The 25,333-nt window shown below is 43.3% G+C and overlaps 1 protein-coding gene across 2 annotated transcripts in view; it reads left to right on the forward strand.

Annotated features, from left to right (window-relative positions):
• ADGRG2 (adhesion G protein-coupled receptor G2) overlaps positions 1–25,333 on the forward strand; it is a 145,021-nt gene that overhangs the window by 62,368 nt on the left and 57,320 nt on the right. Inside the window, exons 4-6 of one of the 2 annotated variants that reach the window (XM_083172497.1) lie at positions 1,369–1,398; positions 18,270–18,320; positions 24,123–24,179. In XM_083172497.1, the coding sequence (XP_083028623.1) occupies positions 1,369–1,398; positions 18,270–18,320; positions 24,123–24,179 (138 nt within the window). The remainder of the gene's footprint in view (positions 1–1,368; positions 1,399–18,269; positions 18,321–24,122; positions 24,180–25,333) is intronic. The other variant, XM_083172498.1, reaches the window with a different exon arrangement.

Here is a 25,333-nt window from a genome sequence, read left to right on the forward strand (position 1 = left end):
TTTGTCATTTCTTTTCAGAGCACACACATTATGGGTGGGATGTACTAATGGGAAAAATTTGGACAAAAATACGTTTTCTGGCTTTAGCCGCATTTCCCATAAGTACTAAGCCCAGTAATGCTTGATAGATTTGTTGAGGAGAGAAACACCAGCTTACCCTACAGAAGCCTACTGGCTTCTTCCTGCACTCTTTTTGAGAGGGATCTGATCTCTCCCAGAACTTCCCGCAGTAAATTATACTAAGATGGGAGTTCTATTAAAGATGGGATGTTGCTCGTAGAATGTGATACATGAATAATAACATGAATCTGGTTGGTTGCTATTTATCTTCAATAAAATTCCAATCTTAGTAAACGTACCTCGTTGTGTCACTTTGTGTGTTCTCCCTGTGAAAGCTGTCCTTTGTGATACTAACATAGTACATATGCGATTAGTATTGATGTGTTGTAGCGGGATCTACCGCATTTGGTTAGTACATATGACCTAAGAGTATACGAATCCAAAGTACAATAATTACATAGATACTTTACATATAGCAATCCAATAAACCACTAGAAATAGTGATATGTATTAAATAGATGAGTAGAGTATGCAGTCCCCTCCTCCCCCGAACCCTGAATCCATAGCATAATCCAGCTTGTGGTTGACGAAGAAATCTGAGGATCCTGCAACAAATTTGTGTCACATAACAAGACATATAATGGAAACAAGATGCATTTGGAGCTTAAGCTCTGGGGTGAGGGAATCTGTAAACCTTCAGATAGCTGAAAGTAAGAAGCCGTCATAGTCATACGCATAGTATTTTCAAGCCAATCCGTTTGAAAATAGGGAGATTGTTGGTATGTGTGTATCGGCCCACATCTGTAATATTCATTAGCGAGTTCTAATGCGCATGTATAGATCTACAGTACGGCAAAATGGCTGGCCATTTTACTACCGTACATGCGCAAACATGGAAAAATGGGAGCCACACCATTTTCTTGGTGATTTCTACAGCACTGCTGCTATTAGCGTGGGACTTCGGAGGGGTGTGGAACTAGTTTTAAAAAAATGGGTGCACCGTGTGCAGCGTGAGCCTCCCTGGACACAGGGGCCCGTGTGTACAGTATTATAAAAACTCCAGTGGACCCACCACAAACCTGCGCTGAGGGGAAAGCTACCCATTTTGGTAAATATTATTCTAATTTACCTGTACATGCTAGAGGAAAGCTTGATTTGCCAAGGGTTTATTAGTGTAATCTAGTCTGAGTGGAGATACAGTAACATAAGGTAAAATGTTGCCCTCTTGTGGCAACTGTGATGTATGCTTCAATGCAGATTGTGTGTCTTATATGCAATGCAACTGAAACCCTTTTCTTTTCACTACAGCAAATAAGCCTTTAGAAATCACAGCTTCTGGTAAGTTTTCTCTTGTAATGATATTTCAAATATATGTTGTAAATCTATTTCGTAATAATCTATTACAGAAGTACAGATTGTCCACTTAAAATAAACAACCTTGCCACTTCTTTATTGAAGCATGAATATACCACATCTCAGAGATATTCAAATTTGACACATTTGACAATGGTAATAAGTGAAACAAAGTATTAGTAGATCACATAAAACTAAGGCCCTTATTCAGATCTGATCACAGTACAAATTTGTTCTCAAAATGGGCAAAACCATGTGCACTGCAGATGGGACAGATGTAACATGTATAGAGAGCGTTTGATTTGGGTGAGTTATTTTGTTTCTGTGCAGAGTAAATACTCGCTGCATTATTTTTACACTGCAATTTAGATTTCAGTTTCAACACACCCCACCCAAATTTAACTCTATCTATACATGTTGCATCTGCCCCACCTGCAGTGCACATGGTTTTGCCCAATTTCAGAACAAATTTGTACTGCAATCAGATCTGAATAAGGGCCTAAGTGACATTAATAAAGAAGCACTCTCCACATAACAATAAAGTTTTTATAGTTATTACTCGTACCTGTTAGCTCTGCTAGCCAGAGCGGAAGAAGTGTTGATAACAATTGGGGGGTCTCAAGTATGTATGCGCTTTTCATACCATTAGTGTATTGCAGAAGCATTTCCACAATTGTTCCCTAAGTTGTGGGGATAAAATGGCAACGTAACTTTCCCAACTTTCAAAAACCCATCCTGAAAATATTAAATAATAAAAAAAAAAGTGAAAATGTTGTTATGGTTGGTTGTATTCACTTTTGTAAGTTGAATTTTTTTGCTGTTGCTGATAATATTAGCATGGATATAGCATTATGATTAGCGGTCTCATGGAGCAATAGCTTTACCTTGCCACTTTTATCAGCTATAGTCTCCATGCATGTAAAGACTACCATGGGGTCCTTTACACTGTGTAGTCGCAAACACACCTATTATTGCCCATTGCATCCTCATGGTCTGTCTTTGTAGTGACTTTGTAGATTTTGCTCAGTTGCTTTAGAAGTAACTGATGAATGGCTTTTTTCTAAAATGTCTGTTTGCTTGGACCAAAAGTGAGGCATTCTGTAACTCTTCATGATTTTCATTGGGTAGGTTTATCCAGGGCCATCTTAACATTTGGGATTAATGGGCAGCTGCAAAAGGGCCCCCAATTCTAGGGGCCTTCAAGCAGGGGTCTATTGGGCTTTTTGACTACTGCCACTGAGCTTTTTGGGAGGCAGTATAGAATGCTGCCTGGTTGCTTTGATTGTGAATTACACACACAGTTAGAATAGCCAGGCAGTATCCTCTTCCTGCATCCTAGCCTGTAGCCAGACAGTGAATGGCTGTCAGCATGCTGATTGGTGGCCAGCTGGGGAGTGCAGCATCCCCTTCTTTTACATTTTTTTCCCAATAAATGAGTGTGAAGGAGCAGTGCATTGCTTTGCCCAGGACCTACAACTCTGTTAAGACAGCCCTGAGTATATCCAAAGTCATACAGGACCTACCGTATTTGCTGCCGATAAAAATCGACCGGCCATATAAGACGACCCCCCAACAATAGGAGGGCCCCAGGAGGGCCCAGCTAAATACAAAAAGGGCCAGGAGTGCCCAACAAAGAAATGCCCACGACTATCATGGCCACAGGCCGGAGGGGCCTGATCTGTACCTACGGGCCTAGTGCCCAATCACCCGGTGGTCTATGGAGGGGTAGGTGGCCTGGGGCCGCCTACCTACTGTTGGGAGAGGCCGCAGGGGGGAGTTTCGTCAGCTCTTCTGCTTTCCACTCCTGCTGGCATCTCCGGATCCGGCCCCCATCTTTCCTCTGTCCTGGCCAGCGGCGGCGCCGCTTCTCCTCTTCCTGCAGAAGGCGCCGGAAATCTTCTTTCTTGATCCTGGTGTCTTCTGGCCTCTTCAGGAGCTCTTCTCCCAGCTGCAGTCTTCTGCGCCGTTCTCCAGCGACTTCCGGCGTCATCTTGCTCCTCAGCCGAGGGACTTCCTTCCTCGCCCTCCCGGCGGCGTCTGACGTCAGACGCCGTGGGCGGGGCCGAGTATGGCGTGGCGAGCGCTGATTGGCTCGCCGCAACCGTCTGCCATTGGCTCCCGACTCGGATTTGGATTGGCAGCCGCAGCGGCGCCAGATTCAAAGCACCGCACCGTTTGCCGCCGCTTCCATCCCCGCTGCACCTGTACTGCGGGTGCGGGGATCATAGAGCTGATCCCCGAGCCCGACTCCCCTCCATTAACCCTGTGCATCCTGTATTATGTATTATGTATTGCAGAAGCATTTCCACAATTGTTCCCTAAGTTGAGGGGATAAAATGGCAACGTAACTTTCCCAACTTTAAAAAACCCATCCTGAGGGGAGATGAGGAAGGCTGCACTTTACTGGAGCTCCGGCTATTAAGTTCTAGTTACAGCCCCAAACATCTTCTAACCTCTCTCCCCAACTGGATCTGTCACTGGGGTCACCCCCTAACCCGTGGGGAGCTAGCTGGGAAAGAGCTGCGGAGTCGGGGGACCCGGGCTCGGGTCTCTGCAGACTGCGGCCTAACATCGCACAAAGCCGGGGCCTCGAGTTTTCAGCCGGGCCGCCGACAAGCCCACAAGTAGCGGAGCGCAGTTTGGAAGCCCTGAGGAAGGCGCCCGAATCCAGAGGACCCTCCGGATAGCCCCCCTGTGCCGCCAGACCCCTGCAGACCCCTGTCTGGGTCTCACCTGCAAGGTAGGAGCGGCCGGAGCGCTGCTCGCTTCTAGCGGCGGCCATATTGGATTCCGGAACCGCTGCGTGTGCGCACCACGGCCGTCCAGGACGTGCTCCCTGGCAGCCAACACTATAAATAAATCTCCCCTGTGCCCTGAGGTGCCCCTGGCAGGACCCTAATCTGCACACATAAGTACCTGCAGCTGCCTGTACAGAGCTGGGAAGTGCGGCGGCCATATTGGTTGTGGCAGCTGCATTATCCCTCTCCTTATACACCTGAGTGCCCTGGAGAAGGAGGTCTCATTAGTCTCTATAGAGACATACTGTTCCAGCCTTACACTGGTGTCATCTCTTCTGGTGCTGCAGACACAGCTGTGTCTGATCATGGATGCAGAAATATGCCCCCTATGCTAGCCCCCTAATATGCTCCACTCTACAATGTCTACTTAAATAAGAAGAGCTTACTATCATATTTACCCGCCCCTCATCAGAGGTCTCACTTGGACATTTAAAGTTGCATATCCTGCTGTTGCAGTGCTCCCTCTTTGGTTATCTATTGCGCAGTTTCTCTGGGCCCTACTGCTATTTAGTTATGCCCTCTAAAAGGAATAAAGTGTCAAAAACTGTCGCGCAAGTCCCTTTCTTTAAACCGTCACCGCGACGTGTTGAGGCTCAGGGGCCCCTGCCCACTGATTCAAACACAATGCGCCCTCCGCCACTGAGTACAGATGAACCCCCCCGCCCCACCCAAGCTGATCCCCAGGCAGCACCGGGGATTGAGGATAATGCCGCTCTGACCGTGGGAACTTTAAAACAATTGCTTTATCAGTTTAAAGAAGACATGACGTCAGAGTTCCGTACCTCATTCCAGGCATGTCAGCGGTCAATTGATGACCTGGGTGACCGTACAAACACCCTGGAGAACAAAATGGGCGAGATGGTTGGGTCTCATAACTCGCTTATTGATTCTCATGCAGCCCTGGAGAATGAAGTAGCGGCCTTACGCGATAAAATCAGCGACCTTGAGGACAGATCCCGCAGGAATAACCTGAAGCTAAGAGGGGTTCCCGAGAACATTTCCAACAGCAGCCTTCATGACTTTACTTTGGATGTATTCAAGAAACTCCTTCCATCAGCAACTAGCTCAGACCTCCTCCTAGACAGGATTCATAGAATACCTAAACCCAGGAGTGCTCCTGAGGGTGCCCCCAGAGACGTCCTGATGCGCGTACATTTTTTCCACATCAAAGAAGCCCTGTTAAAAGCTGCCAGACCCTCTTCTGATACAGCTGGAGCTTTGGGCTCCTTACAACTTTTTGGGGACCTCTCCAGAGCCACGCTGAATAAAAGACGGTCTCTTCATCCAATAACCAGCGCGCTCCAAAAGGCTAATATTCTATACAGATGGGGATTCCCCACGAAGCTGCTCATCTCCAGAGAGGGTTCCACGGTTGCGGTCTCCGAGGTTGAAGAGGGGATGGAACTTCTTCACAATTGGAAACTGCTGGCACCTCCGGCCTCCTCCTCTCCTGAACACCGTCTTCAGCAGGACTGGTCGGTGATGGAGAAGTGAGGGGACCTCTGCTGCCTGCTTAGCCTTATAAACACTTGCTCATTGTCCAAGTTCTAGTTCAAAGCATAGACGTTAATTATGCTGCTTTCAGGTTCCTTTTGTTATCTTATCTTGTCTATCTTTTAATACGTGTTATTTGAGTGGGGCGAGGGAAATGGGACCTAGTTAAGAGGTCTCTTTGTAGGCTATTTGGGTAACTTCGCTTGGTAAAGTTACTATATTATATGCCGTCAGAAGTTTGTTTGTTACTAGTATGCAGTAATCTGTATTAATTTTCGTTACTCATTCCCTTAGCCTTGGAAATTAGGCCACAGTATACTCGCCCGTAGGCTTCTATTGTTTTAGTTATGTGATTTTTCTTCTTGATATGTTGTTTTTACTGACATTGTAGGGTGGGTTGCCACTACCCCCCTTTAAATGCCTGGTGTGGCGCCCTGTTTCTGGCGTCTCACTTCGACTCTCTATAGAGCCGTTATGTTTTGTATTTGTGTTCCCCGCCCTTATGTTTTCTGTCCCCTCCCCCACCTTCTCCCCATCACTTTCACCTCAGGTCAACGATTATACGCTGGGTCATTATCTGCACTCCGGTCTGCGTTATGGTGAACTTTATATCCTTAAATGTTAAGGGGCTGAACTCCCCGCAGAAAAGGAGGCTAGCATTATCCTCTTTCTTTAAAATGAAAGCCGATGTAGTAGCATTGCAGGAAACACATTTTATCAAATCAGCTCCACCCAAATTTTTTGATAATAGATTCCCCCAGTGCTACATGGCGAATGGCCCTCTCAAAAAGGCTGGAGTGGCCATATTAATATCCTCTAAAAGCTCCTTCACTGTAGAGTCCCAGGTTGCAGACCCGGAGGGCAGATACTTGGTGTTGGTTGGCAAGCTAGAGGATTCTGACGTCACACTAGTGTCATGTTATGCCCCTAACTCCGGGCAACTTAAGTTTTGCAGGAAATTATGTGCCTTGGTTAAGAAACACTCCAAAGGAGCTGTTATCATATTGGGGGACTTCAATATGGTGCTAGATGCTACTATCGATAAATCCAAACCTACTAGGGGCCGCCCCCGGCCTACACCCCTCCCTTCCCAATCATTAGGATTTCGTAACCTGCTAGGCGAATACGGCCTATTTGATGCTTGGAGAGCCAAAAACCCTTCGGTCCGTGATTATACTTTTTTTTCTAATCCCCACCGCACGTATTCTAGAATTGATTTAATTCTAACTGACAAGTGGACTTTAAAGTCTGTTATCAAGGCTAGCATCTTACCAATGACATGGTCAGATCATTGCCCAGTACTTATTAAATATAGCATGAACTCCCGTAGAGTTCCCCCGGGTCCCTGGAGGTTGGGTGCCCATACCTTGTCTAACCCAGAAGCTTGCTCCGCCATCAAAACCTCTTTATTGTCATTTCTCGCAACCAATAACCCAGAGGACACTACTGTCTCTAACCACTGGTGCACATTAAAAGCTGTAATTAGAGGCTCAGCCATTCAGGTGGCATCTAGAATCAAGCGAGCTCAATCGGCAGAGGCTAGGCACTGTGAGGATGAAGTGACTAAGTTGGAGGCAGAGCTTAAATCTAATCCGAGTAACACGCTAACTCTCAATTCTCTCCTCAACGCGCGGGAAAAACTCAATGCACTATCCCTCAGAACAGTCACGAGGAACCTATTTAAACTAAACCAGAGATTTTACATGTTAGGCAACAAGGCGGGCCGCCTTCTGGCTAGAAAGCTTAGGGGACGTCAAGCCAAGGCTAGAATACATGGTGTTTATAACGCAGCGGGATTAAAAATTTCTGACCCATTCGAAATAGCCAACACATTTGCTGAATATTATTCAGGACTTTATAACTTGAAACTGGACGCTGAGACCCCCCAACCCACGGTTTCTGACATTGATAGCTTTTTAGCTGATATCTCCCTTCAGAGCCTGGAGCCTGAGAAAAGCCAGTGCTCTATGCTCCCCGTGGAGTTTAGCGGAGGTAGAGGCAGCTATTGACTCTCTGCCTAGAGATAAGGCTCCGGGCCCCAACGGGTACCCTTCTAATTTCTATAAACATTTTAAATCCATTCTAGCGCCAATTCTCCTTGTTTAATAATGCTTCTGAGACGGGTAACTTTCCTAAAGAAATGCTAGAGGCAAGAATTGTTACCATCCCCAAGACAGGTAAGCCCCCTACGGCAGTACAAAATTTTCGGCCAATAGCCCTTTTGAACACTGACCTTAAATTGTATGCTAAGCTGATAGCTAATAGATTAAGCCCCCTATTGCCTTCACTCATAGCAGCAGACCAGGTTGGCTTTGTTCCAGGCAGGCAGGCCCCGGACAATACCCGTAGGGTATTTAATATTGTAGAAAGCTGCGAATTTAAGAAGACCCCTTTGTTAATTATGTCCCTAGATGCTGAAAAAGCATTCGACAGATTGCATTGGGGGTACCTTAGATCCGTACTGTCCAAATTTGGATTCTCTGGTAGATTTATAGACTCCATCTTCGCACTGTATTCTTCCCCCTCTGCGAGAGTGTTTAATAACGGCTGCTTATCTCAATTATTCAATATAACAAACGGCACCAGACAGGGGTGTCCCCTGTCCCCACTTATATTCGCCTTAGCCATGGAACCTCTAGCAGAGAAAATTAGGAACTCCTCCCTCATAGAGGGTCCAGTGCTGGGAGGGATAAACCATAAAATTAGTTTATTCGCAGATGATGTCTTACTGTGCCTACTTAACCCAGAGACTTCTCTATGCGAACTTCACAAGGTCCTGTCCTCATATTCTAGAATCTCATACTACAAGTTAAACACCACCAAGACAGAAGCCCTCCCTATTAATATCCCCTTGGAGAAAGTTAAGCGGTTAAAAGATCAATATCGATACGCTTGGCAGCTGACCTCAATTAAATATCTGGGCGTCCAAATCGCTAGGGCCCCTGATGTTTTTTTGTGCAACTACAAGCCTTTGCTGGGAGCACTGGAGAAATTGATAGGAGAGTGGGGCTTTCATGAAATTTCATGGCTGGGCCGCATCGCAGCCTCCAAGATGGTGCTGCTTCCGAAGATACTGTATTTATTTAGGGCCATACCTAGAATTCCCCCTAGGTCAGTTTTCTCGGAATTCAATAAACTACTTGGCAGGTATATTTGGAAAGGAGCTAGACCCCGTATAGCTAAGCATGTCCTCACTCTATCCAAGTCGCTGGGCGGGTTGGCTTACCCAGATCTGAAGTGTTATTTCTCAGCTTGTTTGCTGAACCAAGCAAGAGACTGGTTCGCCGCTGGGCAAGTAAAACCCTGGGTCTTTATAGAGCAGTCCTTCCTATCTAGAGTGCGCCTCCCTGAGCTATTTTGGTTGCCCAAAGGGAAGTCCCCCTCATGGATAGGACCAGGAGCTGCAATAAGAGACACCCTCCTAGTTTGGCACGATTTAATAATAAAAGATGCGGAGGCCTCCCTTCCCAATCCAGATTTAACCATTTTAACTATAGCTTCTCTCATTCCCAACTTGAAACTAGATAATTGGGTAGCAAATGGTATTTCCACACTTAGAGACATTTGCCCAGTGGGTGATCTCCTGCCCTTCACTGAAATCATGGAGAAATTTGATTTACCACGACATGATTTCTATAAGTATCTACAGTTAAGACACTGGCTGACTTCATGTGGTGGTAAACCCGTAGTGTCACTTTCCTTCCCCAAAAGACTGGTTATGATTTTGACCTCACAGAATAATAGAGGAGGCATCTCCAGATGGTACAATGAACAGGTCAACAGACCACAGCCGGATAAGCTGCCATCCCAGATCCGATGGGAATCTGATTTAGGTAGAACTCTTACTAGAGAAGAATGGGACCACATTGCTCTATCCTGCTTTAAGATTTCTAAGTGTTTAAGTCATTCGGAAATGTTTTATAAACTGTGTCATAGAGCCTATTTCACCCCCCGGCGGATGCACATTATCTGGCCGTCGGTCTCCAATCTCTGTTGGAGAGGATGTGGATGTATTGGATCCCTTCTGCATATTTTCTGGGACTGTCCAAGATTGCGGCCACTATGGGAGGAGGTGTTTACCCTTATAGGAGAAATATTGGGCATCCATATCCCCATGGACCCGGTGGTGGCATTGTTCCACCTTTCTTCCGCCATCCCAGAGCACGATAGCTACCTAGTAGGTCAGATCCTTATAGCCACCAAAGCTGCGATTGGCCAGTTCTGGAAGTCCCCGGAGACTCCTGATATACAACTCATTTTAGGTAAAATTCATAAACACTATCTATTTGAAACGATTGATTGCAAGTATTCCTCCTCCGCCAACTCTATACATTTTAAGTGGCTGAAGTGGTGCACCTTTAGAGAGAAAAGACACCTCCCACTTGGAATCTCCTTCCAGGTGGACCCGGCCACGATATTGTCTAATGAATCGACTGTTATGTGAGATGTTGCCCTGTTTTCCCTTCCCCCCCATCTATTCCCCCTATGTCTGCACCCTCTTGTGTCTGTCCTTTTGTCTCTCTGTCCCTTTTTTTGCCTGGATCCCCCCCTTGTTTGTTTTGTCCAGATTCCCTACCTTCTAATCTGGTAAATACGTCGGTACTATATTTGTCTGAGTTATAATGCTTCACATGTACATAATATTGGTATTCTACTATATCTGATATTTGTTGATGTCCCACCGGTGGTACCTTCTGTTCTAATTTGTACCGACTTAATAAAAACTATATTTAAAAAAAAAAAAAAACCCATCCTGAAAATATTAAATAATAAAAAAATAAAAAAAAAGTGAAAATGTTGTTATGGTTGGTTGTATTCACTTTTGTAAGTTGAATTTTTTTGCGTATAAGGCGACCCTCCCACTTGGAGGCATGTTTTTCAGGGGAAAAAAGTTGTCTTATATGCCGGCAAATATGGTAATTCAGTATGGATCACACATGGTAAGCTGCTTACCACCCCCTGCCTGCATACCACTCCCAGCCTGCATATCACTCGCAACCTGCATACCACTCCCAGCCTGCAGACCACTCCCAGCCTGCAGACCACCTCCTGCCTGCATACCACATCTAGCCTGCATACCACCAACTGCCTGCATACCACTCCCAGCCTGCAGACCACCTCCTGCTTGTATACCACCTCCTGCTTGCATACCACCTTCTGCCTGCATACCATCACCTGCCTGCATAGCACTTACCTGCCTGCATACCACCTCCTGCTTGCATACTGCCTCCTGCCTCCATACCACACCCTGCCCCCATAACACCCCCTGCCTGCATTTGCGTTCGCAGTTTAGTCTAACCTTAGTCAAGCAGCCTGTCACAGCCCAGGTTGTGAGTCCAAGGAAACTTGGTTTCACTGCGCCGTCCTTGGCCTAGCCACCCCAAGAAAAAAGGGTCACCAAGCCCCCATTTTCTGAAATGCTCTCCCCGCAATTGCCTCTGCCTGTTGCTCCCAAACAACACAACCCACACCCCTTCCACTCTCCCTTACTTACCCCCACAAATGCATAAAATGAGAGGAAAAAGGGGCAGTCTGAGGATGTGGAGACATCAATCACATTATTGTAGTCCTGCTCCCTGCCTCAAAAAAACTAAGTCATACTTGACAACTCTAATGCTGCTTCCCTAAGGAGGTAGCAGTCAAAGAGTCAGCAAGTATGACCTTGTTTCTTTTGGTTCCTAAGTGCATTAAAACTGTTTAGGTGTACTCTTCCATTAGTCATGTTTTTTTTGCTGAGTTATAGGTTTAGAGTTTAGGATATAATCACTAAAAGTTACTGATTACCCCAGTCCCTTTGTTGGTTGATACATTTCCAGTTTTTTACATAATATGTTTGTTTTAGCTTATTTCATGTCTTAGGTTACCCAGTGAGAGAACATTGCAGTTATCTTTATTGCATATATCACTTTTGTGTGTCTGAAAGCATTTTATTACTTTAGTCTAAGGGCAGCTAGATGAAATGCATGTCATAATCCGTATAGGGATGGGACCCAATCTCAGGAGAGAGAGTGGGTCTCTTGTAGCGGGATTTAGTGCCACCCAAGTTAGGCAGCCATGCAGGATGCCGGCTGAACTTGGATCTTTTTTAAAGGACCATTCACTTACAAGGCAAACCTATTGTAAACATTATACAATATGCACAAAAATATCAATAGCGATGGACTGTTTTGTGCATATATCATGAAATGTGTGCGCACCTTAACACATTCTTGATCAGTCAGTACACCATTTATTTTTATGCAGACTGCAGGCTTTTGAGCGTAGCTGAAATAATTTAGCACAGATGGCCTACTTCTTGTTGGCAGGTTGAGCGTTTCACAAATTTATCAGCCTTTGAAATATAACTGATATTTGTCTATGGAACAGTCGCAGGAACATGAATGCGCTGAAAGCAACTGTTCTTCCAGTTGGCAAAACATTTCCATAGACCTGTTTTCTTTTGCTGTGGAATCCTTGTGGAAGAATGCACCTCTCTGAAGAGTGATACCTTTATAGGTGACCTATTGCATGCACAGGTTATTTTTGCAAGTTCCGTGGCAGTGGCATCATCACAATATGTTTTTTTGTAAACTGTTGCCACTCAAGGCTCAAAATATCAAAGCTTTTTGATCTCACTTTCTGAAATGTCATTTTAGTATCAATACATTCTTGGATTTGAGGGTTACTGTTACTTTATTGAACAAATTCCGCATTAAATCATTACAGGGGAATTACATTCGTTTTAAAAGTCCTTAATTTAAAAATCAGAGTCCTATATAAGGAAGAAATGTCCTGTAAGGTTTTCTCTGGCTAGTGTCATCTGGCAATCCTGTCACGTCCTGCCTAGAAAAAAATAAAAATTCTTATATTCATTTGTTTCCCAACCATTTTTTAAAATTCAATCCCAATTCGATGCAAATGCATTTTAGTGTAAATCAAAGAGAAAATAGACTGTGCATGCAAGTCTATAGATCTGTACTACAGATCTGTACTATATATAGTCAAAATTGAATGTGTACACTGCACCGTGCGATTCGATTCTGATTAACGATCGAATTGCATTTGAATTGAACAAGAATCGCAACATGTGTACAAACTTTAAGAACCACTGCTTTCTATCCAATTTCATCTTTTTCAAAAACAGTGAAGAGAGGAAGACTGCCTTAAATACTTTGTGTTAAGCCTCTTTAGGTGTGCAGTGCTGCAGTGATCTCTGTGGTGGCTCCACAGCACAGGTTACCAAATCTATGAATCTTTGGTGGCTCTACTGCACAGGTTCCCAAATCTATGGTGACTCTACTGCACAGGTTCCCAATCCCAAATCTATGGTGGCTCCACTGCACAGGTTCCCAGATACAGTATATGTGGACTTACATTGCAGACCTGATTCCCCACCTAAGTTATTGAAATCTCTACAGACCCTAATGTTGGCATTGGAATTAACCCTTCACCACCAGCATCCCTCAAATCACACTCCCTTATCTCCAGTGACTTTACTATATAGACTAAAGGCCATACATCAGCATGATTTGAAGTACAAATGCATGATTTTGATGAATCGTGCGATCGTATGTGACATTACTTCTCTTGAGAGTGTAGCTCATTAAACCTGATACACCTCTGTCTCTGCATATTGTCTTGCTTGAATTCTGAGAGAGGGAGTGCTAGTAATGTCAGTGTGCTCCAGCCATGGGGCCCATAACAAAGGGAGGGCCTGGGGTACAGTATCCCCTGCATCCCCCCCCTAATCTGGCTATGGTATGCATACTGCAAAAACACAATATGTTGTGTGTGTGTGTGTGTGTGTGTGTGTATATATATATATATATATATATATATATATATATATATATATGCAGATGGTAGGAGTGGCATTCGGAGACTTAGTATCCTGATTCCTGATGAAGGGGTTGCGTAACCCCGAAACATAGATCGTTTTGGGTGTTCACCACTACCTAAGTCTCCGAGTGCCACTTCTTCCCTCTGCATATATCGGGAGGGTGGCTCTGCAGTATATATATATATATATATATATATATATATATATATATATATATATAGATTCTTATAGCCTGCAGAGGTGGTGTTAGCGAGTCTATAGAGAAATATGCCTTGTCATTACAACAATACCACTCAGTAGCTGCACTTAACTCTACTTTAATATTGGTAGCTGTTAATGCTTCTTTACAGTAGCCACATATGCTTCACTCATCAACAGCTGCAATCAGTGTTATGTTACTCTATGTATCAAGTTGTTAAAAGCAAGGCAGCTAAAATTGGTGCACAGAACGTGTTAATCCCAAAACATTCATATACAGTACATACTGTATACAAGTCTAAAAATAATTGCAACAAAGGCGTACACATGAATTTCAAAGACATGAAGTTAAAAAAGTGGGGTGATTCAAAAATAAGTTTTTCCACCATATATCAAGCATCTATTAGTGCAATGCAGTACATAGGATCTTCTTATTTCTTCTTAAGGAATGAAAAAATTATAAAAAAATTATAATCACCATGGGAGTTATTACCTTCATGTTGTGATATTCATATGTACTATAAGAGCACTTTTATTTGATGCCATTGTTTTTAGACCTAAATATTTATCAAGTGCTACCCAAACCTCAATTTTTTTAAGCTTATTCTGTTTTATGTCATTATATGTAATTTTTATGGGGGAATCCAGCTGTTTGCACCATCAGATATCAGTGTCGGGCGCCTGATGGAGTAATTCAATTCTTGCTCCATTTGGGTTCGAACCGTTGCAGGAGTCAGCATTCTTTGCTTGTAGCCCCAGTGCTTTTGAAAACAAATGTGGGAAAAGTTACCCTTTTGGACACCCAAACAGCACTTTTTATGACACACCGAGCATTTCAGGATTTGACGGTTTACATGGTCAAAACCAATCTGTATCTGCAGCTTAAGCAAGAGATTTCTGTCTTATTTGTGCGTCCATCTATATAATAAGTTAAAGAGTTTGTGTGTGTGTGCGTGTCCGTTGCATTGCGGACACACCGTGGCACTCAGAGTTCCCAAATTTGGCAACAAGGTACCTCTATACCCGGTGGTGTGCACCTCGAAGCCGTTTTTGGGAAATTTCACTTAGAAATTTAAAAAACACCAAGTTTTAATTTGCCTTCATTGATGATCTGGGAAAAAGATTGACGATCTGGGAAACCGTTGTCGTTGGAACAACTCCACATCTGATTTCATTGCTGTCATTGAGTATGAATGACACATTCTAACATTATGGTGAAGGCTTTAAACAATTAGGAATAATTTAGGATATACATAGACCACACATCATTGTACACGCACACACACACAGTACACCACATATGCACACAAGACACACATATATACGTAGCGCACCTCACACACTTACACATTGGACAGATACACACAAAAAAACACACACATACCACACCACATGCAGTACAACACAAACCCATATACACTACAACACCACCCAAAAACAGTACAACAAACACACACACTTAAACATTGCCAGGATACGCACAGCACACTACACACACATATATATGTAGTGTACCTCACATTTAGCAAATACTGTACACCTAACCCAACACACACACATAACACACCACTCACAGTACAACACATACCCACATTCACTACAACATGCACCCAAAAACAGTACAATACACAGAACACACAAACAAACATTGAACAGATACAAACAGCACATTACACACACACACACATTTATACGTAGCACACCTTACACACTTACACATTGGGCAGATCATACAACACACACACACACATAACATACCTGTAACAGCACAACACACACCCACATTCACCACACACACACACAAAAAAACAGTACAACACACAAAACACACACATAAGCTGTGTACACACAGGGGCTGAAATCGCTGGAAATATGGTCGCTGGCGACCATATTGCCAGTGATGGGAGCGTGCCCTGGAGATAAATCGCTGGGTGCGCGCTCCCTTTTTCAGCCCCGTTCTAATTGCTGGTCGCAGGAACATGCTCCTGCAACCAGCTGATTACCTCTGCGACTCCCCCGGCAGAGGTTCCTTTTCATCAGCGACCATCTCTGGTCGCTGATGAAAAGGAGAAACTGAGCAATATATTGCTAGCAATATATTGCTGAGCAATATATCTCCCCGTGTGTACAGGGCTTTAAACATTGCACAGATACACAAAGGCACAACACACACATACACATACTGAATATACATAGCACACCTCACACACTTATGCATTGTACAGATACATACAACACAACACACACAACCACATACACTAAAACACACACACAAAAACAGTACAACACACACAAACACAAAAAAAATTGCAGTTTATTTAACAGACTGTACCGGCAAATAAAAACTGTACCTAATGTACCATTTTTTCTTTTTCCCATACCCGTCTCTGCGCTCCCCGGCCAGTTGCACTGAGAAATCTTTGTCCTGGTCAATGCACCCATTGATCAATAAAAAGTGGGTACACTGCAAACACCCTGTTAGTCAGTTGGATGTTAGGCACTGCTCTGCCTTAAGGGTTTCCCAGACTCATTTGGTTCACAGATAATGTTTGGTCGATGGGCATGAGCGCTGCATGTATTTGTTTGAATGTTATGAGTGTAAGAAGTTGAAGAATAAGACTGAGATGAAGATTTGTCACGTTATAGTGTACAATTTACTCAATAAATCGTGAAATAAATATGTGTACATAGAAGTACAATCAAGAAATGAAAGTAGGATTAAAAAATAAATTCTGATTCAAACTGATAATTGTTTGGATGGGGGTGGGTTGCGAAACAAATCTTTAGGTGGGGGGGGTATGGAAATTGTGGGCATAATTGGTGTTTGTTACACCTACAGGGGGTCCCCAGTTGATGAGAAATTTTCACTACAGTGTCACCATAGGGGGATTTCCAATTGGGGTTCAGGTGGTCTTTTAAGGACCCCTTTACAAACCCATTTTCTCTTCTCCTGGAGCCTACGGTCTCCCTCAGTGATTGACTATCATTAAGGGAGACCGTAGGCTCAAGGAGAAGAGACCTACGGAATTGTAAAGGGTCCCTAAAAGACCACCTGGATCCCAATTGGGAATCCCACTATGGTGACACTGTGACCGTGACATTGTAGTGAAAAACCCATCAATTGAGGACCCCCTGTATGTGTACCAAACACCAATTATGCCCACAATATCCATACCCCCCCACCTATAGATTTGTTTCGCAACCCAACCCCATCCAAACAATTATCAGTTTGAATCAGAATTTATTTTTTAATCCTACTTTCATTTCTTGATGATACTGTACTTCTATGTACACTTATATATTTTTTTTCATGATTTATTGTGTAAATTGTACACTTTAACATGGCAAATCTTTATCTCAGTCTTATTCTTCAACTACTTACACTCCAAACCTTATCAATGCACCCATTTATGATTGCGATGGCTGGATCGGTGGATTGGTCCGGTGGGTGTAGGGAAGAATTTGGGCCATTGCACCCGTTCCCAGTGGTGCATTGCAGTGGTGCGGGTAGCGTGCGTCGCGTCATGACGTCATGTGGCCAGGCCCGCGAACCTGCTCCCACACTCAGGGGCTGCCCCACTGTTTGGTAGAGATGCCCGGTGCATGTGCTTTACAGATCTCCAGACCTCAGAGACTGCTGCAGGCAGGATTGGTGAGGGGAGCGGCAGTGGCAAGGAGCAGTGAATTTTTAATTAATTATGGCGCGGAACGTCCACCCCGGTCTCCACGCACTCAGCGCCTGTAATTACACACCCTAGAAACTTTACCATTGAGTATAGAAATGGAGGTGTAGCCATGTCCCTTTCTGATTTTGTACCGATTTCTGACCCTCAGATGTTGGAGGGTATGTCATAGGTGCTAAATATCAGGAGTGGATGTAGAATTCATCAACACATACAAGTTATCAACTCAGGAGCGTTGTGTTTCAAACAACAACACCACACCTGATTTCATTGCCATCATTGAGTATCAATGCAAACACATTCTAACATTATGGTGGAATCTATAACAAATTACAATCTTAGGTCTTTGGCACAGCATACTGTAAGATGACATTTTTCAGCAATTTTGGAAATAACAAACCCCCAAGGTTTTTCCGGGCAGCGCCAGGCGGGTCAGCTAGTAGACCAATAAGATACGGTTGATTTATGTAGTCCCTTTCCCAGTCCTCCTAGGAGGATTGTGATTCGTCCACATATTGTCTTTCCACAACCAATAATCTGTCCCAGGTCTCTGTTTAGGCCAACCATAATCTTCCCTGCTGAGCTGCCAATGAAAGCATGGGTACCTCCCCTTTTTGCATCTCTATTATGTGAATCTTACCAAAATAGTTAAACACTGAGCTTTATAGTTTTGGAAGGGTGAAATAAGACCTTTCAGATTAGAGAATATACTTTTCTAATATTATCATCTTTTTGCATGCAGCAGGAATAGTGTTCATCCTCGTATGATTTTTTTTACTTAAGTAATTAACCTTATTAGAAAAAGAAAACCATAAAACACCGACCAAAATCTAATAATCCTTTTTTTATTCTTTTATGAAACAGGTCAGAACAGCAATAACATTCACATGCTTTACAAAAGATTTCGTCGAGACGGTAAAAAAAAATCTACACTACGTACTTATTTGTATTCTACAGTATTAATTGCATTTATGATGTGTAGCCTTAAAAATAAATAATGCCATATATGTTTGCACATACAAAGTCACCCCACAACCAACAACATTCATGTAAAAACATACACTTTTTTAATTAAAAAGTAAAAAAGGGGGGAGACTATAATATTCAGGTTGCATAATTGTTAATACCCCAAAACTTTGTAAAAGCACATTTTGTTTTGTCGATCTATTTTACACGTTAAACTTTGTATTTCTATCCCAGTTTCAGATACAGAAAAGTTCAAGAGCCAATAAGTTGTAGGAAAAAAAATCATTTAAATTATTATTTTGGACAATGTATTTTTCCCCCCAATGACATTGAGACCTGTGCTCTGACTGCAATTTAACATGGAGTAAAATAATGTTTTGAATCATATTTTTTGGCCAATAATATTGGCCCACCTACCAGATGACCTCATCAGGTTGTCCCTAACTTGAATTTTTTCTGAGAAGGCAGGAGTGACAGAGAGATAGTGGGTGACATGGCGCCATGTACCATAGAGCACCCAGTGGTGCCCATGCCATTGTACCTAATGGAGTTCCTGATGCACATGATTAGGTTGCCATTCTCCAGGTCTCCATGCCCTGCAGAAGCAGGAGGTGCAGGTGGCAGCCAGATGCTTCAGGGAGGTGCAATCAGCAGCAGTGGCCAGGGGATGGCCAAGGTGCAGATGGCCGGGGGCTGGTGGAAGGTGCAGGCCAGAATTGCAAACATCAGTCTGAAAATGATCTAGTGGATGATTATCAGGGAAGCCGAGAGGTATGATGGGCCCTGGTAACATTTTTGGGGTGTGGCATAATTGCGGTAGGCGTGGCCGCTTGGTGCAATTAGGTCACGCCTCCAAAATGTTCATAGGGGTGAAAACACACTTTAAAGTCGAGGGAGGAGTGTTATTGTCTCCACCCCCCTCAGCATCACCCATAGCACACACCTACATCATATGCTGTGCTGACAGCAGGCTGAGCATGAACTCTCACGCTGTCAGTGAGACGCTCATGCTGAGCCTGCTGTGGGGGTGTGCTGCCCAGTGGGGACAGAGGGGGAAAGGGGGGACAGGCCAGGGCCCCCGCCAGGATCCTCCATCAAACCTGGGCCCGGTAATTAGTACCCACTCCACTCCCCCCCCCCCCCCTCTCGGCAGCCCTATTTATTGTATAAATATAAATTGTGCAGATGTTTTGGACATTGTCAAAAAAGGAGCTTGGTACTATTAAAACCGATATCTTAATAAACCAGTGGATAGTGTAGTAATTATACTGTATGCATTACCTTCTAAACCATGTAACCGGTTACCCTTAGCAACCGCAGGTTGCCACAGTGATTTCAGCAATCAATAGCTCTTCCAGTGTAAAAGCTTCCCCATTCACAAACAATGTGAATGGTTGTAAACCACATTTGCATATGAATAGAGGCTGCTGGCTCTGTTGTACAGATTCCTTACAAGATTAACCTGTTCCCTGCTATATAAGAAATAAACCTTTACACTTTATACTGTATGATCAATGCAGCCGCACAGCTTATTAAACGTGCTATACAGACGCATCTGCGACTTAGTCTCTCAATGAGAGTTTATGCATTGTATATCACTTTATAACCTTAAGTACACAATCAGCTCACCAATTCCATTAATCGTATTGCACATTGATTAAGATTACAGCGGATAATGCATTTGAGACGCTCGTTTGATTATAAAGAAATAATACACATACACATTACATTAAAAAGAGATCACGGATCTGACCCCATGTAGTATTATTATTGATGTCCGTAGTGGACGCAGACGGGGTACAGAGTAACACACAATAGATATAAACTACAGAATAGTACAGTACAGCTTATACATCAAAAGGAATATTATTACAACGAGTACTAAATGCTTTTAAAGCAAAGGGGTGTTGGGTCAGATTGGATTATCATTGGGTACAAGAAAGGGGCTTGGGCTACTCTTCATTGGCTCTTAGCTTCACAGGGACATCTTCCTGGAAATGGGAATCTCGTCAGACCATGCTTGTTTCTTTGTCCTTCGGGATTAGGTGAGACTGAGAACCGGTATCAGCTGGAATTATACCCTTTATTTCCTACGCACACTGATTCATTATATAACACAGACTAGGTATCAGTAAGGTCATGTATAGTGATTGTTTCACTATACTGACCTTTGCGACTGTTGACGGCAATTGTAACAAGTTAAATCAAAACAAAACAAGGGTTTACTCAGAGAGTTTCACACAAACATAAAGAGACAAAAGGGAACATATCTTTAAGAATTAACCATTAATGTTTCACATCCAACCTTGGTAGTTACGTTTAAGCTAATAAGACGCAAATGGCGTCATGGAATTGCGCAGAGGGCGGTCATAATACCTTAATGGTGTAGAGCTGCAATTTCGACTTCCACAGTCCACCCTTTGGCAGTCAAATAAAACTGTCACATTTCACAATACCTGGAGACACATACAAATAATTCATAACTCTAATATATTGAGTTACATAATTAAACATAAAAGGGGAATAAACAATTGTGCGCTATGTCCAATCTGAGATTATGGATAAATGGGGAGCACATTTACCTAACAATTTACTCAGGGTGACATGGGGAATAATATAAAAATTTTGGGCTCAAAATAAAAACAATGACTGCAGTAATACTTTCCAGTGTGGCTCCATTAACAGGTCCCAGCACACAGCACCCCACTGCCACTGGTCCCCTACAGTAGACTTCAGAGCCGGATTACTATATCACTATAGAGGTGGGTGTTTCTGCAGCCTAAAGATGAGTAGCGAGCAGCACTGGAAGACACCTGTGATGCCAAACTGCCACGTTTCAATAGTTTATGACCCAGGCCACATCTGACCATCTCTTCTAATGCATAGCTGGAGCCCTGCTTCCTGCTATGCTGCGACATACTTGCTGCAATATGCACACATTGCAGTGAGGATGTATAAGGACATGTCTGTCTGTGAGCCGCTTTGTCCTGGACCATTTCCAATATGGCACTGGCTCACAAGGCAATTGGAGTTCGCGGCCCTGCAGCCAACCACAGCTTGCCGGTAAGCGAGTTCTGATTGGCTGATACCGGTGCCACATTTGAAATAAAGTAAATATACCCTCTCTGTGTAGAGCCCTGCTAGCTATGCCACTAGACCTCCCGGCAGTGACATAACTAGAAATTTAGCACTCTCCTTGCCAAAAAAGGTTTCTGTCAATCCCCCCCATATATTTTTACCTACATGCTCATTGCTAGGGGTTTCTTGCTCGTTGCAGAGGGGGGTTTCTTGTTTGCTGCCAGGGTGTTTTATTTTCGTTGCCAGGGGGATACATGCTTATTGCAAAGGGGGTAGCTGCACACAGTGCTCCAGTGTTCCCAGAACCTGCTAGCATCTGTCTCTTGCAAGGCTGCAGCCATTTTGGAGTGGTGCAGGGTTTCCGTCTGCATATTTAATGTGGACAGAGGGCGAGATATACTTGAAAAGTGATAAAATGGAAAATGATAAACCACCAGCCAATCAGTTTTTACTACACCTGTAATTTAAACACAGCCTGTGACATGGCATTTACAAGCTGATTGGCTGGTAGTTTATCACTCTCCATTTTATCACTTTTCAAGCTTAGTACATCTGGCCCAGGGACTCTGCTGTACTGCAGTTTGTGTGGCTCCCCTATTTGAATATTGGACTGTGCTACAGCCTCACCTTAGCAACTGCCACTGGCAAGGAAGTCCGGGAACAGGGTATTCTCGATGATGCTGCCAGAGTGCTGATTCTTTATTAAATGCTCCTTGATATCTACACAAATATGGATTCATGAAGAATATAAGTTGAATGTTTCTCATGTCATGTGTGTGCAGGCAGAAATAGAGGAACAATATCCATACGCATAGAAGTCCCAGAGTACCCACAGTTTGATTGTAAGGAAGCCAGCATTGAAACATGGTATCTTCTAAATGTGTTTGTGAAAACGCGGTCATGTCCAAGCTTTTTTCAGGAAGGTCTCCGACATCAGTGATAACCACTTCCAGCCTGATTCTTGAGCAGATTAGTGGAAGTCCAAGATCGGCACAGATGGAAATGTTCGGTGGTTTGGTTTTTGTGAATGGATCTGCGAAATATTGCTATTTGTTATGCATTCGCAATTTGTAAAGGGCGTCTTTTCTTTCTGCCTGGGCGGTGGATTTCTGCTTGCAATCCACTGCAACATCTTTAGTTAGCAATCGATGTTGAATTAGGCCCATAAGGTAGTAGTGAACACTGATCTGTGAGAGGAATCAGTGTTCACTCCTGACTCTGGGCTCTTCGGAGGTTGATTGTGGGTATTTAACTAAAAAGCATAGTAACTTAGTACACATTAAATGTAAGGTGGGAATTCTGAGGATCAGAAATATCTCATGGGATCGAATACCCCCACCCCCTACCCAAGGGCTGGAGTCAGAGGGGTAGTACCAACTGCAATGGTTGTTGCCAAGGCACAGCTACCTTAGGTGCAGGGGGTGTGGACACTGCAGGGCTAGAGAGCATGGACAATAGTCATCCCCGTCATTGCATATCACTGCACCGGCCCTCCAGCATCTGCAAGAGATAAACAAGAACACATTTCCTCTAAATAAACCCCATAGCCATCTGTCTTTTCATTTTGCCGTAACAATTCTATCAAGTTTAGGACCGTAATCATGATGTGTGTGTGTGTTGTCCTTGGCTAATCTCAGTAAATGATGCCTATGTAATTCCTTGTAGCCAGCCTGTCTATCAGAAGATAGCATGCATATATATGAGGAGTGTAAGCCGTGTACACACTAAACAATTCACTACATGAGCAATATCATCAACTATTTCCCTTGAACTCCCAGCGAACGACGTAGTGCATACACACTGAATGATATCATTGCCGATATTGATCAGTGCAGTCATCGGGGTCCTCGCTCCTACATGATGTCATTGATGATATAGTCAAATCGAGCTGCATGTACAGATGACGTGGGACATTGTTAACGATCATGCATTGTTAACAATATTAAGTGTATACACTAAGCTATATTTTAAATTATATCGCTCAGATAGGCCAAAATAACCGATATCGTTTAGTGTGTCTGGGGCATTCCAGTACGTTACACAGGTTTCTGTTGTCACACACAAACATCTGCTGTTTCTAAAACATACATGTTCCACTATTGTGTTTGACATAAACAAGTATTGCGTTACAGAGCAGGCATGAAGCTAGTATTCAGCATCAATCATCCTTGTTGTACCATGCAACTGTTCGCCATGGTTTTTGTAGACCCAATTCCCTTCTGTTCAGATATGTCCCTCTAATTTCATGTTCCAATTCACAGCAAGTCACTGTATGTGTGTAGTAATAATAAATGAGATTTGAGGCACTGTCTGTAGTTACAAAGCCAAAGTCTTGCTTCAGGTTTTTGTTGTATAGGCTCCCAAGCAGGGGGCATTAATTACACTATACAGTAGGTAACACACTACAGCAAAGTTCAATACTTTGCGCAATCCCCACCAAATATCGACACCACCACAGTTTTGTAATGCGTGCCGAACAAACTAAGGTGCTGAAATGATGGCCAGTTTGGCTGCATCATAATTGTACTTCGGTAATAGCTGAAAATATCTGTTCATTATGCTAGTATACATTTCCAGTCTGTAACCAAGGGATATACTAATGTTATATACAATTTTAGAGAAAAATATGCATGTACAGTAGTAGCACTGTGATTTTTTTTCTTTTCTGCACAGATACAGCTGGGAAATCATTGCTGACCAACATCGCATCACCACAACTGAATAGCACAGGTAGGAATACAACACTCTAAATCAGTGGCTCCCAAACTTTTTTGAATCATGGCACCCTAGAGTATCAGAGTATTTTTCAGGGCACCGCTAGGCCAAAAGTTTGATACCAAGAATAAAAAATAATAATAATTAAATTAAATAAGTTGTGCTTAAATGTTATCCTTAGGTCCAGTTATGTGGTGGAACATGATTCACTTCTGTTTATCCACATATTTTATAATTGAAAGCCACAAGCACTGATTTTGCCTATTACATTGACCATAAACAATTTGAATTGGTTCTAGACCACCAACCTAAGGCACCCCTGCAAGTTCTCCGAGGCACCCCAGGGAGCCTAGGCGCACAGTTTGGGAACCACTTCTCTAAATGCATAAAGGAGTTTCCCTGTAGAAGTATACATTTGACTAATTATTTTTTCTTCCCTATACTGTAATCATAGGCGTGCACACATTGAGTGCTAGGGGTGCACAGGCACCCCCTATTGTTGTGCCCACTCTTATGAACACCTCCCTGCCGCTAGCAATGCCAGCAATACCTTTTACAAAAGACTTTTGCTTTTTAGAACTGTATTCCATTAAAAGAAGCACCCATAAATCAATCGTGTGTTTTGCATTGTTAACTGCACTAGACATTGTCATATCACAACATACCTGTGTCATCCACATAAGTTTTTTTTTACTTTATTTGCATGTACTGTTACACAGAGTAAGAGAGATGTTTTATATTGTAGTAAGTGCCAGTAGATGTGGTAGACACGCCTGATTGGCAGTGTTAGACATACCCAATGGGAGGTGTTAGACATGCCCAATAGGTGGTGCCAGGCACACCCCTTTGACAGTGCACCCCCTAATAAAATGTGCTGTGCACACCTATGACTGTAATAGCTTTGTACTTAGCAGTGTCTCTGGACCTGCAAGTAGTTAACCAATGGTGATCACCGCCATTGCTAGTAGTCTCTTAAACGTGTGAGAATTGCAGTGTCAGTACCCCCACTCAGCTCCCAGAAAAGTTTTTTGGTAAACAGAGAAAATAAAAACAATTTATATTTAAAGTGACCTGCACAGTTGCCTTTAAGTATTACCACAGAGATCGAAAATGTGTGAATTATGGTTAACTGTAATGTGTAATTTGTACTGTCACACACAGGCCCTTAT

This window comes from Crinia signifera, chromosome 2, assembly GCF_055691185.1.
Source record: "Crinia signifera chromosome 2, ASM5569118v1, whole genome shotgun sequence".
Taxonomy (NCBI): domain Eukaryota; kingdom Metazoa; phylum Chordata; class Amphibia; order Anura; family Myobatrachidae; genus Crinia; species Crinia signifera.